At 40.4% G+C, this 15,842-nt stretch overlaps 1 protein-coding gene across 7 annotated transcripts in view; it reads right to left on the bottom strand.

Moving 5' to 3' along the window:
* The window catches only part of LOC122562805 (paxillin-like), a 166,092-nt gene that overhangs the window by 28,755 nt on the left and 121,495 nt on the right, over positions 1-15,842 (bottom strand). For all 7 annotated transcript variants that reach the window (XM_088000171.1, XM_088000172.1, XM_088000169.1 and 4 more), the window contains exons 2-7: positions 15,481-15,707; positions 8,547-8,597; positions 6,957-7,054; positions 5,564-5,703; positions 2,147-2,348; positions 407-542 (exon numbers count right to left, since the gene is read on the bottom strand). In XM_088000171.1, the coding sequence (XP_087856297.1) occupies positions 407-542; positions 2,147-2,348; positions 5,564-5,703; positions 6,957-7,054; positions 8,547-8,597; positions 15,481-15,707 (854 nt within the window). The remainder of the gene's footprint in view (positions 1-406; positions 543-2,146; positions 2,349-5,563; positions 5,704-6,956; positions 7,055-8,546; positions 8,598-15,480; positions 15,708-15,842) is intronic.

Below are 15,842 nucleotides of genomic sequence, written 5' to 3'. Positions count from 1 at the left end.
CTCCAGTTATGCTATAGTTAACAATTATTTGAATGAAGCAGTCATATCTTACACAACCGCTTCAGCAAGATGGAGATGACCCATTCTTGACTATTTACAGAGAGACCTCCAAGTCCTGCACTTCTTCCCAAGTTTTAGTCCAGTAAATAACTACCAAAACTGTTAAAAAGTAGGTTCAAATACTCTTTCTCAAGTTCAAAAGTAATATACAATGTTTTTTAAACTGAGCACATCCCCTCTACCTTGATAAGTAACAGATGCTTACTGCAGGTTACACCTCCCTGCATTTTCACCACTTCAAACAGCATACACACTACTCTCAGGCCAGCTAGGTAACAAACATTATTGCTTGGCTTTTGCACCTTAGACACTGGAGTCAGGAAGACAGGAATCCAGTTACACTCACATTGAAAACAGAGAGGGATTCCATCAACTCATCGAGCTCACGAGTTGCTGAGGATGCAGAAATGCGGGCCTGTTGTTGAGTAGGAGTGTCACGCTGAGAGGGTGGTCCTTCCACAGGAGACACAGCTGTTGCAGGACTGAAAACGAGACCAAACTAGTCAGCATCAACCGTAACTACAACACGCCACACTAGTGTGTAATGCCGGAGTTGAAATCCATTTTGCTGCCTGTATGCAAATACTCTGCATTGATTCAATTCAATGTTAATCAAAAATTATATATTCCCAATCAGGTACACAAATGATTCTCTTTAGAATTAGTCTGTTATTTATGATGTCAAATGCAGACAGTCAAAACGAACTGTGAAATCTTCATGGTCAGCAGGTTAAATAGTGCGAAATAATGGAACTAATGACGGAACACAGGAAAGGATGAGACGGAGCAGAAAAGGCAAAAATGAGGTGAAGCAGGAGGTTGAAAGGTAATAATAATAATGAAAGAGGATGTCACAGAGTATAGGTAGGAAGCGAGAGTTGGAGAGGGAAGAGGGATTGCTATTGAAGGAAAATTCAGATTTAGTTGGCATAGAAATAGAAGTATAAAACACCAATCTTCAAGAAGATTATAAAATAAAGTCAGTGGATGTGGCAATGATAGTAACTTGAGGGAATACAAATTCAACAGGTTGGGAAGCATCTACAGAGAGAGAGAGACATACAAAATTAATGCTGAGTTCAATATATCTCTTCTTTGGACTTCAGTAGAGTCACATTGGACTCAAAATGCTAACTTTGTCTTTCTCTGCACAGATGCTACCAGAGCTACTAAGTTTCTCCAGCACTTGCTATTGGTATTTTGGATCTCTAGTTCCCAATACTTTGCTACTATTATGGGTTAAGGGGTTTACTATAAAAGAGAAAACAAAATGGAGTGAATGAAGAGGAAGATGCTGCTGAAATCTTGTTCATTGGGACAAATAACTTTGGACAATGGAGAGGGTAAGTGCTGGGGTGCAGGCTGCAGGTGTGCTCAACTGGAGACAGAAAAGCCTAAGTCATTTTCAAGAAGAAATTGGATAATACAGAGCATTTCTTGAGCATGAGGTAATGTGAACTTCCTTAAGATTACAAGCTGTTTGTGTGTTCTCATGAAATTGTGTTACAAATATGAAGTTTATAAGCTGATGATGTTTTGCAGTTGGTTTAATTTTAAGATAAAATGCAGTGGCAAAGGTGATCATGTGACCTGCTCCAAATCCTACTTAACAAGAAGCCTGGGTGGCTTGGTTGCTACAGTAACAGAGAGGCCCAAGTTATTTTACAGGCAAGGCAGTGCAACATGTTCACAGCTTTGTGCAATGGAAAGAATATTTGTCCTGATTTTAGGCAGGCTCCAGTGTTGTATGGATATGCAAGAAATGTCAGGTTTTATAAACGTTAAATTCTCTATTTAGTTCCTAGATAGAGGGGGGTTTTGAAGATAATCAATCAATTTCTACAGGGATACAAGGCACAAACAATTCACATTACCATGGAGATGAACTTTGAGAGAAAAACAGAGCATAGAAGCCACAAGAATATTGCTTAGACCCTAAACCCTTCAAACAGGCAGTCTGCAAGAATCTGAGAGGAAGAGTAAGAGCAATGCGATAGAGACAGCCAAGATTACACCTACAGATCTTTCAGTCGAATAGCAGGAGAAGCAAGGCTTGATTAACTGAAGGACAATTACATATACATACCTTGGACTGGGAACTGAGCTCTCCAGTTCATCCAATAAGCTTTCCACACTGGGTCGCACATCCTCAATTCCTCGACTACCATTTCTCTTGGGCTTTTCTTTTGTTGGAGGAGGCACCTTCTTCGCAACTTGAGTTCCATTTTCCTGACCAGTATATTGAGAGCCAGTCACTGGAGCATGATGGGAACTGCGGTTGGATTCCTCTGAAGAGCAACAATCAAAAAAGTTTAATTAAGCTTATTTAATTCTGTTAAGCTCAAGTTTCAATTAAAGCTACCTTTGAATCTAACTTTACTGACTGTTCCCTTAAGTTGGGTTCATGGTTGCTGCCCCTGAAGATTTTTCTTTAAAAATTGATTCACGGGATGTGGGCATGTGAGCTTGGCCAGCACTTATTGCCCGTCTCCAGAGGTCAGTTAAGAGTCGACCACAGTGCTGCAGGCCCAGACCAGGTAAGGATGGAGTTTCCTTCCCTAAAGGACATGAGTACACCAGATGTATTTTCCAACAATCAGCCTGGTTTCATGGTCATCAGAGTCTTTATTCCAGATTTTTTTATTGAACTCATACTTCATCATCTGCCATAGCAGGATTTGAACCCGGGTCCCCAGATTCATGGTCTAGCCATAATACCACAAAGCCATTAACCCCTGCAATATTTTAATTTCTCCTCTCTTAATCTTGCTCATCTCTCAGATAACGAAACACCTTATACTTACATAACATCTCAGTTCTTCAGGACATCCTACAATGCTTTATAGTTTATGGATCACCTTTCAATCACTGTTGCTATTGTAGGTAAAGGTAGCAGATAATTCGCACATCAGGCTTTCCCACATATTCCAACTCAATGAATAAACTACTAAATAATCTGTTTCTACTGTTGTTGACTGGAAGAAAAATATCAACAAGGACATGGGAATCATTTACAGCCATTGAATCATTTACAGCCAACTTGGCTAACAGATGGAGCATTGGTTTAATGTCTCATCTGAAACACTGCATTTATTAAGCAGCACACCTTGATGCACCAACCTAGATTACATACATAAAACTGTAATAGGGCTCAACATTCTATCCCTTCCCCCTCTGCAACAATCTTTAATTCAGAGATTAAATGTTTCAAATTATGTAAAACCAGCTTTCTCCTTAACAAAAACAACTACTTATCAACATGTGCTGGGCCTCACCTTGCTTACTCCCTAAGTTGGCATAACTGGATGCCCTGTGGTAATCAGGAAGCGTTATTTTAAGTTTGAACAAACAAATAGAGCAGATCCATAAGGATCTGGAATCACAACTGAAGCGTACTGCCATAGGAGGTAAAATTCAATCACTAGTCATTGCAACTTCTCTAAAATCTAATGATATGGGGAAGGATGATTGCACAGTATTACAGGGCACTAGCCAACTATGTCAAAATGAAGCATAAAAAAGATTGCTGATTGAACAATTTCTTGGTAATTTCAGCTACTCTAAGAGACGTTTCAAATAACAGTAAGGCATTTCTCCAGGGGCAATTTTCACACTGTATACTAGTCAACTTTGAAAAATCTAGGATTTGGTCATCTGATCTAGTCAGAGGCTGCAGAGGACTCAAAGGATAATTGAACAAGATTAGCCATATGAAGTGTCAGATTTATTTATTTCAGCAATAATCAGTATTACACTCTATATTAACAAACATTACTGTATATACTCGTGTAAAAGTCAAATTTTTGGGGCTATGTTTAAAGGTTCAATTTATATGGTCCATTATTACACGGGCACTAGTTTTGAGGAGCTGAAATTCATGCTGCAGTTCGAAATACTTTTATTAGGAGTTGATTGGATCTCTCAACTAATCCCGGACAAAGAAGAAAAAACACAATGAATTACAATAAAGGTAATTACTGGATAAAAGCAAGAGAAACATGAATGAATTACTGGTAGTAAATTTTATTTATACATACCGGTACGAAAATTTAACATCTCAAAGATTCATTGAAATCCTGCAAAATCACACTATTCAACATAGTCATGGCCTGGCATAATGGCACATTTAAAATGAAACATTTATTAAATTCTGAATGTGTGTCTTGAACATCCCTGCCAAATTCTTCCATTGCAATCCCATTTACTCTTGTATGTAATGAACCTCAGCAACATTAACAAATTTGTCAAAGAATTAAAGGTATATGTAGCCAATATATCTCACTTGTATTCAGATATAATGACATAATCAAAATAATTAACCTTTTAATGATATTCAACTTTTGGATGTATAGTGAACAATGTGTGATAAATATTGATAGATATAGTACCGGTCTGAATGAATGAATGAATCAAAACGTGCTGTATTAAACCAAGTGGGCTAAGTAGAATTATGAATGAATAGAGACACAATATAGTAAACAAAGAGCGATGAGCAGAGTTACCGGTATGAATGAATGAATGCGATTTCGTTTAAGTGGGTTAATGGGAACATGCAGTTTCCTTTGTAAGAGGTTTACAATGTGTTATAGAAGGGTTGATGTTTACATGAAATATATGGAAACTACAAGATTTTTTGGCCAAAAATTAGGGGCTGACTTTTACATAAGATCAGAGTGGTGCTAGAAAAGCACAGCAGGTCAGGCAGCACACGAGGAGCAGGAAAGTCGATGTTTCGGAACCTTTTGGCCGAAACATCGACTTTCCTGCTCCTCGAATGCTACCTATACCTGATCTGCTGTGCTTTTCCAGCACCACTCTAATCTGGACTCTGGTTTCCAGCATCTGCAGTCCTCACTTTTGCCTTTTACATGAGATTGACTTTTACATGACTATATGCGGTACATAAATATAGGTTAAGTGCAAACATAGACTGACAGCTATACATCAAAGCAAACAGCATACACTATCCCTCAATAATACTTACAAATACATTTACAACCTCATAACTGATGTATGCACCAGTGGGAAAATTGCATCTGTTCAGTTCTAGAAGTGGTCTTTCCGTTTCACACTTTTTCCACCTTTAGATGACATACACAAAAGAATCTTTTCCCACATTTTCCAATTATCCCCCAGCCTTATGTTAAACGGCAGAGAGTGAATTTTAAGTTCACAGTAGGTACTATACTCTGCTGCCATTCACCTTGGTACTGTAGTGTAGTTAGGATTCTGCACCTCCAAGTGAATCACATTTTCCTACCAAATTACCATCTTGATAATGAAACACTTTCATGGGACTAATATTCTTTTCCAGATTCCTTGAGGCATCGACAGTAAAATAGAAGGTCAGAGTGGGAGGGGAGAAATAAGATGAACAGAACAAAGGAAAATTTCTTTCTCATTCTCAGCACTGATGCAAAATTCTTTTGAGAGCAGGACAAAAACAAACTGAAATATGCTTAAAACTGTCAAGTTACCCACATATGTTACAGAAAATACTTGCCGGTTGCAAAGTTGCTGGGTGAGTTGCTTTGCACTACATTCAGTTCCAGTAGGAGACGATCCAGTTCTGAGAGGTTGCTGCCCAGAGCAGAGGTCATGACAACTGGTGAAGATTCTGAGGACTTTGTCTTGTTGGGGAAACTGCATACATGACAAAGAGAGAGTGTTTATTATTTGAAAGCTCAAATGGCTCGATTATACTTTACCGCTGATACTGCCCAGTACTGTGACCGGCATCAGATTATATTGCAGGGAATGAACTTAGAGTGGTCTAATCTCATTACTTATTACAGATCAAACAAATGTGCCACATTTTCATCAGCTACATAAACCCTGCATGATTTCAAATTATTGGTCACAAAAAAGCTACAGATGACAATCACAGGAGGGCAGTATCGTTCTTTGAGGCGAATGATCCAGAATTTCAAAATGGTGAAGTTGTCACTTACAAGCCTGTATTAAGTTACAGTATCAAACAGACAATAAATAAATCAGCTGATGTATTATGTTTAAAAACCATGTCACATCTGTCATCCTATCTTGTCTCTACAACTTCCTTCAGCCCATTTTTTTCATCTGTCTGACTTTGGTGTTCCATACATCCCATAGCCCACTGTTAAAGACAAACTGCTTCACAATCATGACTCTGCCTTCTCAGAGCTTTCGTCCCTGAATCCCTGTTAACTCTTTCCTCTCCTTCAAAAAATTCCAAAGATCATCAAATGGTACCTTTGTCTCCCCAAGCATCAATCTCTCCTCTTTGTAGCACTTGGCGTATTTATTGCATAAACAGTGCAAACAAATGCAAGCTATTGTTGCAATGTCCAATCATGAAGAGAATTCTAACTTCTCGTCACCAAAACAATAAATTTATTTATATGTAGTGTGTTACTTTTAACATCAGAAATTGAGCAAGGTAGGATTAACTGAGAGGTATGATAAGTGTATTCACTTATGAGGCTATCTTTAAATCTCTCAAGTCTTTGACTTCTCACCCATTATCTACTCAGCTCCATTTTAGGAGACATTATTATCTGGAAAGGGAATGTGTCAGCTGACAGTGTCACTCTGTTTACAATGACAGTCAGTCCTTGGCTATCAATGCGATTCTATTCAAAAAGGCAGTCCCAGTTTATCACGGTCATTGCACTTATTGACACACAGTCTTTTTTACAAGAAATTAATTTGTCATAGAGTACCAATCTTAACAAAATGTTGTTAGTGTGCTTACAGAGGAAGTGCTTGTCTGCTGTTCTGTTTACGGAAGGAGTCATGCCTGTTACCTTTCTAAGAGAGAAGTCTTTCTGAATTAGCTGCTTGGTGAAGAATCTGATATTGAAGCACAATCTTATCTGCTACTCCACTTAAGAGTGGGCCTTATCTCAGTTAGGTACCTGTAAACGTGGTCTTCCTCAGAGGAACGTGGAGCAGGAGGACTAACAGAGTCTTGTGAGAGAGAAGAGTTGCCTTTCACATTTGGCAGGTAGGTCTGCTGTTGTGGTTTAAAAGAGAACTCAAAATATTCAGTAATGAGAACAGTAATAATTACATTAATAACAGTTTTAATATACCAGAATGTGGAAATGACAGGTATTTTTCAACTGAATATTTAACATACCTATTGCACACAATTTCAATATTTTCTACAATTTAATTTTATGCCTAGATAGAATTAGTAGCAGCTAGTTTTCACATACCTTAATTATATTCTCAAGTTTCCTTTTATCCCTAAATTGAGACATGAATTCGAAATACTGAATCTCTGTTACACAAATCTCTAATTTATCTCTAACCTGAATGTTGCTCTTCTCACCAAATAACAGGAAAGAAGCAAACTTGCACAATAGTGGACAATGCTGGTAATACAGGTATGAATCTTTGATTTATCTTATCGACCGTTTCTATCTTTATTCAGGGAGCTTGGACTTTTTTTTTGTCTTACCTTTCCCTTACATGGGGTGATACCTCGACTCAACCCAAACGAGCTTCTCTTGAAAGACTGTTCATTATTCACAACCCTTGATTCCCCCGTTACTCAAAAATCTCTCTAACTTCATCTTGAATATATTCAATACCCAGCATCTATTGTTCACTGGAGGACAGAATTTCAAACACTAACAAGCCTCAGAGAAGAAATTTCTTCTCATTTCCATCTTCAATGAGAGACCTCTTATTTTGAAACTGCAGTCTCTAGCTCCAGATCCCTCGACGAGCAGAAAAATCCACTAAGCATCCACCCTGTGGGAAGCCCCCTTAGAATCCTACATGTTTCAATGAGATCAACTCTGATTCTTCTAAACGCCAATGAGTATTGGTTCAAACTGCTCAACCTTTTCTCTGAAGAAAAACACTTCAACCCAGGAATCAGCCTACTGAAAACATCACTGGATTGTCCTCAAGTCAAGTATGTCCCTCATTAAGGAATTTAACCAAACTTTCACACAGCAGCCTGGCTCACCGGTGCCTGATAATGTACTGCTGTGGACGGCTTTCCTACTTTTGTACCTCATCCCTCTTGCAATATAGACCAATATTCCATTTGCTTTTTGTATTATTTGCTGTACCTGCCTATTGACATTTGCGATCATGTACAAGGACTCCCGTGTCCCTTTTTCCTCCAGAATTCTTTAGTCTCTCTCCATTTAAATATTTTTTCTATTTTTACCAAAGAGGACAATCTCTCATCTTGCTAAATTATACTTTGTCTGCTATTTTTGTATCTATTCACTTACCTTTCCTTGCAGACTCTTTATATATGTTTCACAACTTTCTTTCCTATCTCTCTTCGCATCATCAGCAAATTTAGCTATAATATTCAATCCTTTCACCCAATCATTAATATAGATCTTAAAAATAGTTGAGCACAGTTTAGAGAAAAACAAAAAGGAGAGGCACAGATAATTGCCAAGAGATATACATTAGAAGCAAAGAACCAAAATGATCAATAACTTGCAATCTCTTGCCTAACAAAGTGGCTACAATACCTTGGGAGAGTTGGCCACTCCAGTAGAAGGGGAGCCCTCTTCTTGATAACCCTATAAAACCAAAGGAAAGTATGTCATACATGTGTCAGATACAGAATTATAAAAATTAAGCACAAAAGGAAGGTACTCTGACTACAACCTCTTCAAGAGCATGTACCGACTGTTCCCAATTATATTTCATTTTGATTATCCCTATTTAATATTTACCCCACCTCTTTCAAATACATCTGTCAACTCAAGCTTAATAACTTATGATAAATTATTACACATTCTAATAAATAAGAGGAAGGGAAATATCTGTAAGTGCTAAGATTCAGAAACAAAAGCAAAAATGGTGGAAAGACATAGTAGGTTTGCCAGTTGCTGTAGAGAGAGAATTAATTTCTAAGTTTTGCAAAATACTGCATTAAAAATTCTCTCTCTTTACACATGATGATAGACTTCACGTGTATCAATTAGGATACTTTGTTTTACTTTCGAGTTCCAAACACAGAGTGTGTGGTAAAGAAATAGCTGTTAACTTGCTTCTTTGTTCCTGTGGCATTAACAGCTTTTCATCTTACAGACTTGCTGACAAGAAAAAACAATCTCTCACCATTTACCCACTCAAAGATTCTTTATCTCTGTAAAAAAAGTTATGTTCCTCTTAACATCTTTGCGTCAGGGCAGAAACTCTTATTTTTCAAAACGTTCTTCAACTGATTTATTACTGGTGCGTTCTGGCAAATTTCTGCAATTTTTTTATGGTTGCAATACTTATGCTCGCATTGAATTGCTCAAAGTCTTGCAAAAATGCAACACCACTTCTTTCCTTTAGTATTTAATTCCCTTTGTAAAATATACAGATCCTGCCTGAATTTTATGGCTTTCTTCCCCTGCATTTGTACCTTTAACGATCAATGAATGTGCGTTGAGATTTCACTGATCCTCCACTACGTCTAAAAACTTATTGTTACAGTGTAAATCCCCTTACTGTTCTTTTTCTCTAAATGTATCTTTTCAGATTTCTCAATTATATTAATCTCTTACTGGTTCACTAACCTGTCTGAGCTCATCTTAAAATGTACTGCATATTCCTCACAGATTGCAATTCCCCGCATTTGGTACAACCAGTAAACTTCAATATGATACCTAATAATATTATTTACATAAATTAAAAACAGGATATCATAGCTCAGAGCTGTGGGGCATTTTGTTATCTAAATTCCACCAACTTGAAAACCATGTACATATTCTCACTGTGGGAAAAGATCTGCCACCCTGCCTACCCACAGCATTGACACAAAGAACACAGAAATTCAAGCCTGTCCAAATCATGCAAGAGACACCCAGAATGCCTCAGCATTGACCAACAGGCTGATAAGGTAAACCAGGCATGACCATAGTCACTCACTCCTGAAGAAGGGCTTATGCCCGAAACGTCGATTCTCCTGTTCCCTGGATGCTGCCTGACCTGCTGCGCTTTTCCAGCAACACATTTTCAGCTCTGATCTCCAGCATCTGCAGACCTCACTTTCTCCTCATAGTCACTCACATACCAGGGAATACACTTTCCAAAGCAAACTGACAATAAGCTTCCTGGACTCGATAAACACAGCTGTCCCAAAGCCACACAAATGACAGGTCAGACAGCAAGGCACCAGAATATTTCGCTCACAGGAGAGAAACAATGGAAACTCCTTACTGCCAAAATAAGAGACATTCTCACCTACCCTTGAAGAGAGCTGGAATCTCCTGATTCCGTTAAGAAATGATTGAAGCTGCCAGGATGTTTCATTGTATCTAGATTCAGGACATTCTTCTGATAACTGCTTTGCGATTATCACCATAACTAGATTATTTAATTATCAAGACCATTGTATTTTCGCTATTTTTTAATTAGTATTCCTATAAAAACTGCCTTGATTCTCAGCTCAGGGAAGAGAACCATTGGTCTACCTGCGCAGCCTGTCAGTTCTGTGTCAGCCTAGTCAATTTCTCTTCCAGCCATATGTAATAAACAGCTTGTCAATTTCACCAGCTCTGGCTTGTGTGGTCTCTGTTCAATTGGGCTCACTTCTCCAACACTCACTATTATCTTTCTGCTCCCTAACCACCTTTCCATCCATGAAATTACATTCCTTTTAATGCCACGTGCCTCAATTTAAATAAGTCTCTGATGTGGTATTTTCATAAGTATCTCCTGTAAATTAATCCATATAGCATTCACTACCTCCCCTTTATCAATGTAAAATACTAATTTCAGTGGCAAATTATGACAAGATTTTAATAGCCTGTTCTACCATCATTGGACTATTGAAAGTCATGAAAAATTCATTTTGCCTACAACCCTTTCCCTCCATAATCAAGCACAATTGCATGCCTGTTGACACAAATCTAGACGATCCGCTTTGTAAAATCTCCAAGAATAGCCATACTTGCTGTCACGCTTGGGACAAACTGCTGGTGGTATCAATTATAATATAAAATCGGTTTATATTCCTCCTGGTATCTACTACTTAAAATGTATGAAACAAACTGAGTAATCATTCGTTCACTTAAATGGCGGCATTAGATTATTTACATTACTTAACATCTTTGATACATCATATGTGGATCTTTATAAGACCATGTATCTTTTAGGAGGACATGTGCTCACTCAAGGTGTTGTCAGACAGGATAAAAGCAAATTACTGTGGATGCTGGAATCTGAAACCAAAAGAGAAAATGCTGGAAAATCTCAGCAGGTCTGGCAGCATCTGTAAGGAGAGAACAGAGCTGACATTTCGAGTCTAACTGACCCTTTGTCAAAGCTCTGACAAAGGGTCAGTTAGACTCGAAATGTCAGCTCTTTTCTCTCCTTACAGATGCTGCCAGACGTGCTTAGATTTTCCAGCATTTTCTCTTTTGATGTCAGACAGGAGTTTAGAACAAGATCATGTGAAAAACAGTCACTTGATCTCAATAGGTTGAGGTAGTAGCAAATAAAGAAAAGATAGATTTGGAAGAAAAAAAAAACAGGTCTAATATCCTTTATTGTCACATGCTTCGAATATAAAATAAAGTGAAACGTGTGTAGCGTTGCTCGCACGTAAGCACCTTTCACAGAATATAAATTGTTTTTTCCAAAACGTAGAGTGTCCAACTTTTCCTTCTCCGTTGCTACAGCATGCTGCTGCCCGAGTCCCACTCCAGGCTTCCCAGTAACACACCATGCCACCAAAACAGTGTCCCACTCCGGGCTTCACAGCCCATGCCACACCGCCGTAAGGGACCTACTACACGTGGAAGCAGGAGTCCGCCTCCATGCTTCATAGGCCAACTGACTATCTCTGCTGCCAAGCTGCCTCTGAAAATGCCACTCCCACTCCAGAGTCCATTGAAGCTTCCTCCTGCCAAAGCACTCTCTTTTTCAGGCAAGTTTGAGGGAAAAAAAATGGGATAGGAGGAAAAAGGGAAAAAAAGAAAAGTGCAGACAAGGAAGACATGCCTGAGCACAGGAGTGCAAATGCTTATTTTATATAAATAAAAATCAGTAGTTGTTTGTATACAGTAAATCTGGACTTAAAGAGATGGCCAGGTCTTAAAATGTATTGAGGAGAAAGTGAAGTCTGCAGATGCTGGAGATCAGAGCTGAAAATGTGTTGCTGGAAAAGCACAGCAGGTCAGGCAGCATCCAGGGAACAGGAGAATCGACGTTTCGGGCATAAGCCCTTCTTCAGGAATGAGGAAAGCTTGTCCAGCAGGCTAAGATAAAAGGTAGGGAGGAGGGACTTGGCGTCGGAAATGCGATAGGTGGAAAGAGGTCAAGGTGAGGGTGATAGGTCAGACTGGGGTGGGGGCGGAGAGGTCAGGAAGAAGATTGCAGGTTAGGAAGGCGGTGCTGAGTTCGATGGATTTGACTGAGACAAGGTGGGGGGAGGGGAAATGAGGAAACTGGTGAAATCTGAGTTCATCTCTTGTGGTTGGAGGGTTCCTAGGCGGAAGATGAGGCGCTCTTCCTCCAACCGTCGTGTTGTTGTGGTCTGGCGATGGAGGAGTCCAAAGACCTGCATATCCTTGGTGGAGTGGGAGGGGGAGTTGAAATATTGAGCCACAGGGTGGTTGGGTTGGTTGGTCCAAGTGTCCCAGAGGTGTTCTCTGAAACGCTCCGCAAGTAGGCGGCCTGTCTCCCCAATATAGAGGAGGCCACATCGGGTGCAGAGGATGCAATAGATGATGTGTGTGTGTGGAGGTGCAGCTGAATCTGTGGCGGATATGGAAGTTTCCTTTGGGGCCTTGGAGGGAGGTGAGGGGGGAGGTGTGGGCGCAAGTCTTGCACCTCCTGCGGTTGCAGGGGAAGGTGCTGGGAGTGGAGGTTGGGTTGGTGGGGGGTGTGGATCTGATGAGGGAGTCACGGAGGGAGTGGTCCTTACGGAATGCTGATAGGGTAGGGGAGGGAAATATATCCTTGGTGGTGGGGTCCGTTTGGAGGTGGCGGAAATGACGGTGGATGATGTGCTGTACATGGAGATTGGTGGGGTGGTAGGTGAGGACCAGTGGGGTTCTGTCCTGGTGGCGGTTTGAGGGGTGGGGCTCAAGGGCGGAGGAGCAGGAAGTGGAAGAGATGCGGTGGAGGGCATCGTCGACCACGTCGGGGGGGATATTGGGGTCCTTGAAGGAGGCGGCCATCTGGGTTGTACGTGTTTGGAACTGGTCCTTCTGGGAGCAGATGCGGCGGAGACGAAGGAATTGAGAGAATGGGATGGCTTTTTTACAGGGGGCAGTGTGGGAGGAGGTGTAGTCCAGGTAGCTGTGGGAGTCGGTCGTTTGTAGTAGATGTCAGTGTTGATTCGGTCGCCTGAGATAGAAATAGAAAGGTCGAAGAAGGGGAGGGAGGAATCTGAGACTGTCCAGGTGAATTTGAGGTCGGGGTGGAAGGTGTTGGTGAAGTGGGATGAACTGTTCAACCTCCTCGTGGGAGCACGAGGCGGCGCCGATACAGTCATCGATGTAGCTTTTATCTTAGCCTGCTGGACAAACTTTCCTCATTCCTGAAGAAGGGCTTATGCCCGAAATGTCGATTCTCCTGTTCCCTGGATGCTGCCTGACCTGCTGTGCTTTTCCAGCAATACATTTTCAGCTTAAAATGTATTCTTTAACTTAAGATGAAACAGACCACAATAGAATCATCGAGATATGCAGCAAGGTAACAGGCCCTTTTGGTCCAACTCGTCCCTGCCAACCAGATATCCTAAATAAATCTAATTCCATTTTCCAGCATTTGGCCCATATATCCCTAAACCCTTCCTATTCATATACTGATCCAGATGCCTTTTAAATGTTGTAATTGTACCAGCCTCTATCACTTCCTTGCCAGCTCATTCCAGACACGCACTACCCTCTGCGTGAAAAAGTTGCGCCTTAGGTCCCTTTTAAATTTTTCTCCACTCACCTTAAACTTCTGCCATTTAGTTCTGGACTCCCCCCACCCCAGAGAAACGACCTTGTCTATTTGCCATACCCATGCCCCTCATGGTTTTATAAACCTCTACATTCTGAGAAGATAGGGTAATGAGGATAATAAACAGGTCCTCATTTTTCTCCCAATTCACCATTATGCATCCCTTTATCTGCCTAACTGCTATTCTCTCTCCATCTCCAACCACCATTTTCTCCCTCCCTCCTCCACTCCACCCCCCGAACTAGTTTTGAAGAAGGGTCACTAGACCTGAAAGGTTGACTCTGCTTTCTCTCCACAGCTGCCAGAGCTACTGAGTTTCTCCAGTAACTTCTGCTTTTCTTTGTAATAAAGAGATCTGCTTGGGGACAGGCCCGTCATCCAGTTGCCATGTGGGAAAATCTCAAACAAAAACCTGTTGAAATAAGTGACGGCTTCCAAAGCTTTACATAGTACCTCAAAGAAAATAGTCAGCAATCTTTTGAGACATAGGGACAGGCAAAGATACTGTATTTTTTGAAAAGCAAAGCAGCTACTGCTGTGGAAAAGCTGAAGTACTGTTTGCAATAACAACACTCACAAGCATCCTGCTAGGTTTGTTTTGTGTGTGAAAGAAAGGGTACAAAACAAATCAGACTGTCAGAGATTTAAGGAACGAGTTGCCAAGGTGGTTCTTGGTTTTGGGAAATCAGATCTGGAAGACTAGGGTTCAGTGGAATGATTTTTAAAGGACGCTGGAAATTAGCTTCGCTGAGTTGATTTGAACTTGGTTCTGTAATGCCTGTCAAAATTGTGGTGCAGAGCAAAAGGGTTGCTGACTTGAAAATCAGTTATATTACAAACTCTCCCACGTTTTACGCCTAGTGTCACATGGTCTATATTACTGTCCCAATGCATACTCTAACTATATTCCCCCAAACTCATCATGGTTAACCCCACACCTCCCAGTTCAAAATCAATAACAGGGAACATTAATATTTCATCAGCACATAAGAAAATGTAATTGTTGCATTCTTCCCTCAAGTTAAGCAAATTAAGCAGCAGTCCTTCCCAACCTCGTTAAGAAATTATATCCTTTCAGATGATACATGTATGCATGATGTTACCTACTTTTCAGAAAGCAATTATGAAGTGGCTGCTCTTGAACATGATTATTACAGGCAGGATTTAAAGGCACACCTTTCCTGTCTATCACCACCAGTAACATTAAGCTGCAGCGAACTCATTTTGTTCACTGGAGTATCAAAGTTAAACTAAGTAACTTTATCAAGGAGGCATACTCGACCCAGGGCAGTAAGAATTTGCTTTAACCATGTGCTCATTCTGTTAATACTCTAACAGAGGAGTTAAAGGAGCATCAAAGAATTGAATATGGTGTTCAAATTTATGTTGAAAAATATAGGCAAAAGTGCTACTGGAGGATTTTTTGGCGGGGGGGGGGGGGAAAGAGAGAGAGTGCATTACAAAATAACACCTTCAAGTGAAAAAATGAGCCAGTGATTGGCTTATACCTACCTGTTGTTGTGGATATCTTGAAACAGGAGACTGCCACTGTTCAACTGTATCAATGATTACTCCATTCAAAGCATCAGCAGAGGGGGGTGGTGGCACTGGTGGGGCCACAGATACGTCCTGGCAAATATGGCTTCCTGTTGGATAGGAATATGGAGTCTCCTCCGGGATAAAAATGGGCCTTTTTGAAATATGCGAAGTTGTTGACTCTAGGTCAGCCAGCAAGGCATCTGGAAGAGAAAGGAGGGATAATAATTAAGCTAAAGATACGTTACTGGTAGAAAAACTGACAGTTTTTCATTGAGCACAAAAATTAACCTCACCGTCCTTCCTGCTCTCTGAAAGCACTCTCCATATGGTCCCAT

The sequence above is a fragment of the Chiloscyllium plagiosum genome, unplaced genomic scaffold, assembly GCF_037043375.1.
Source record: "Chiloscyllium plagiosum isolate Xiang-an unplaced genomic scaffold, Cpla_swu_hap1 HiC_scaffold_24, whole genome shotgun sequence".
Classification (NCBI taxonomy): domain Eukaryota; kingdom Metazoa; phylum Chordata; class Chondrichthyes; order Orectolobiformes; family Hemiscylliidae; genus Chiloscyllium; species Chiloscyllium plagiosum.
The sequence above is the reverse complement of the archived record's forward strand: the minus strand, read 5'-3'. Positions and strand labels throughout refer to the sequence as shown.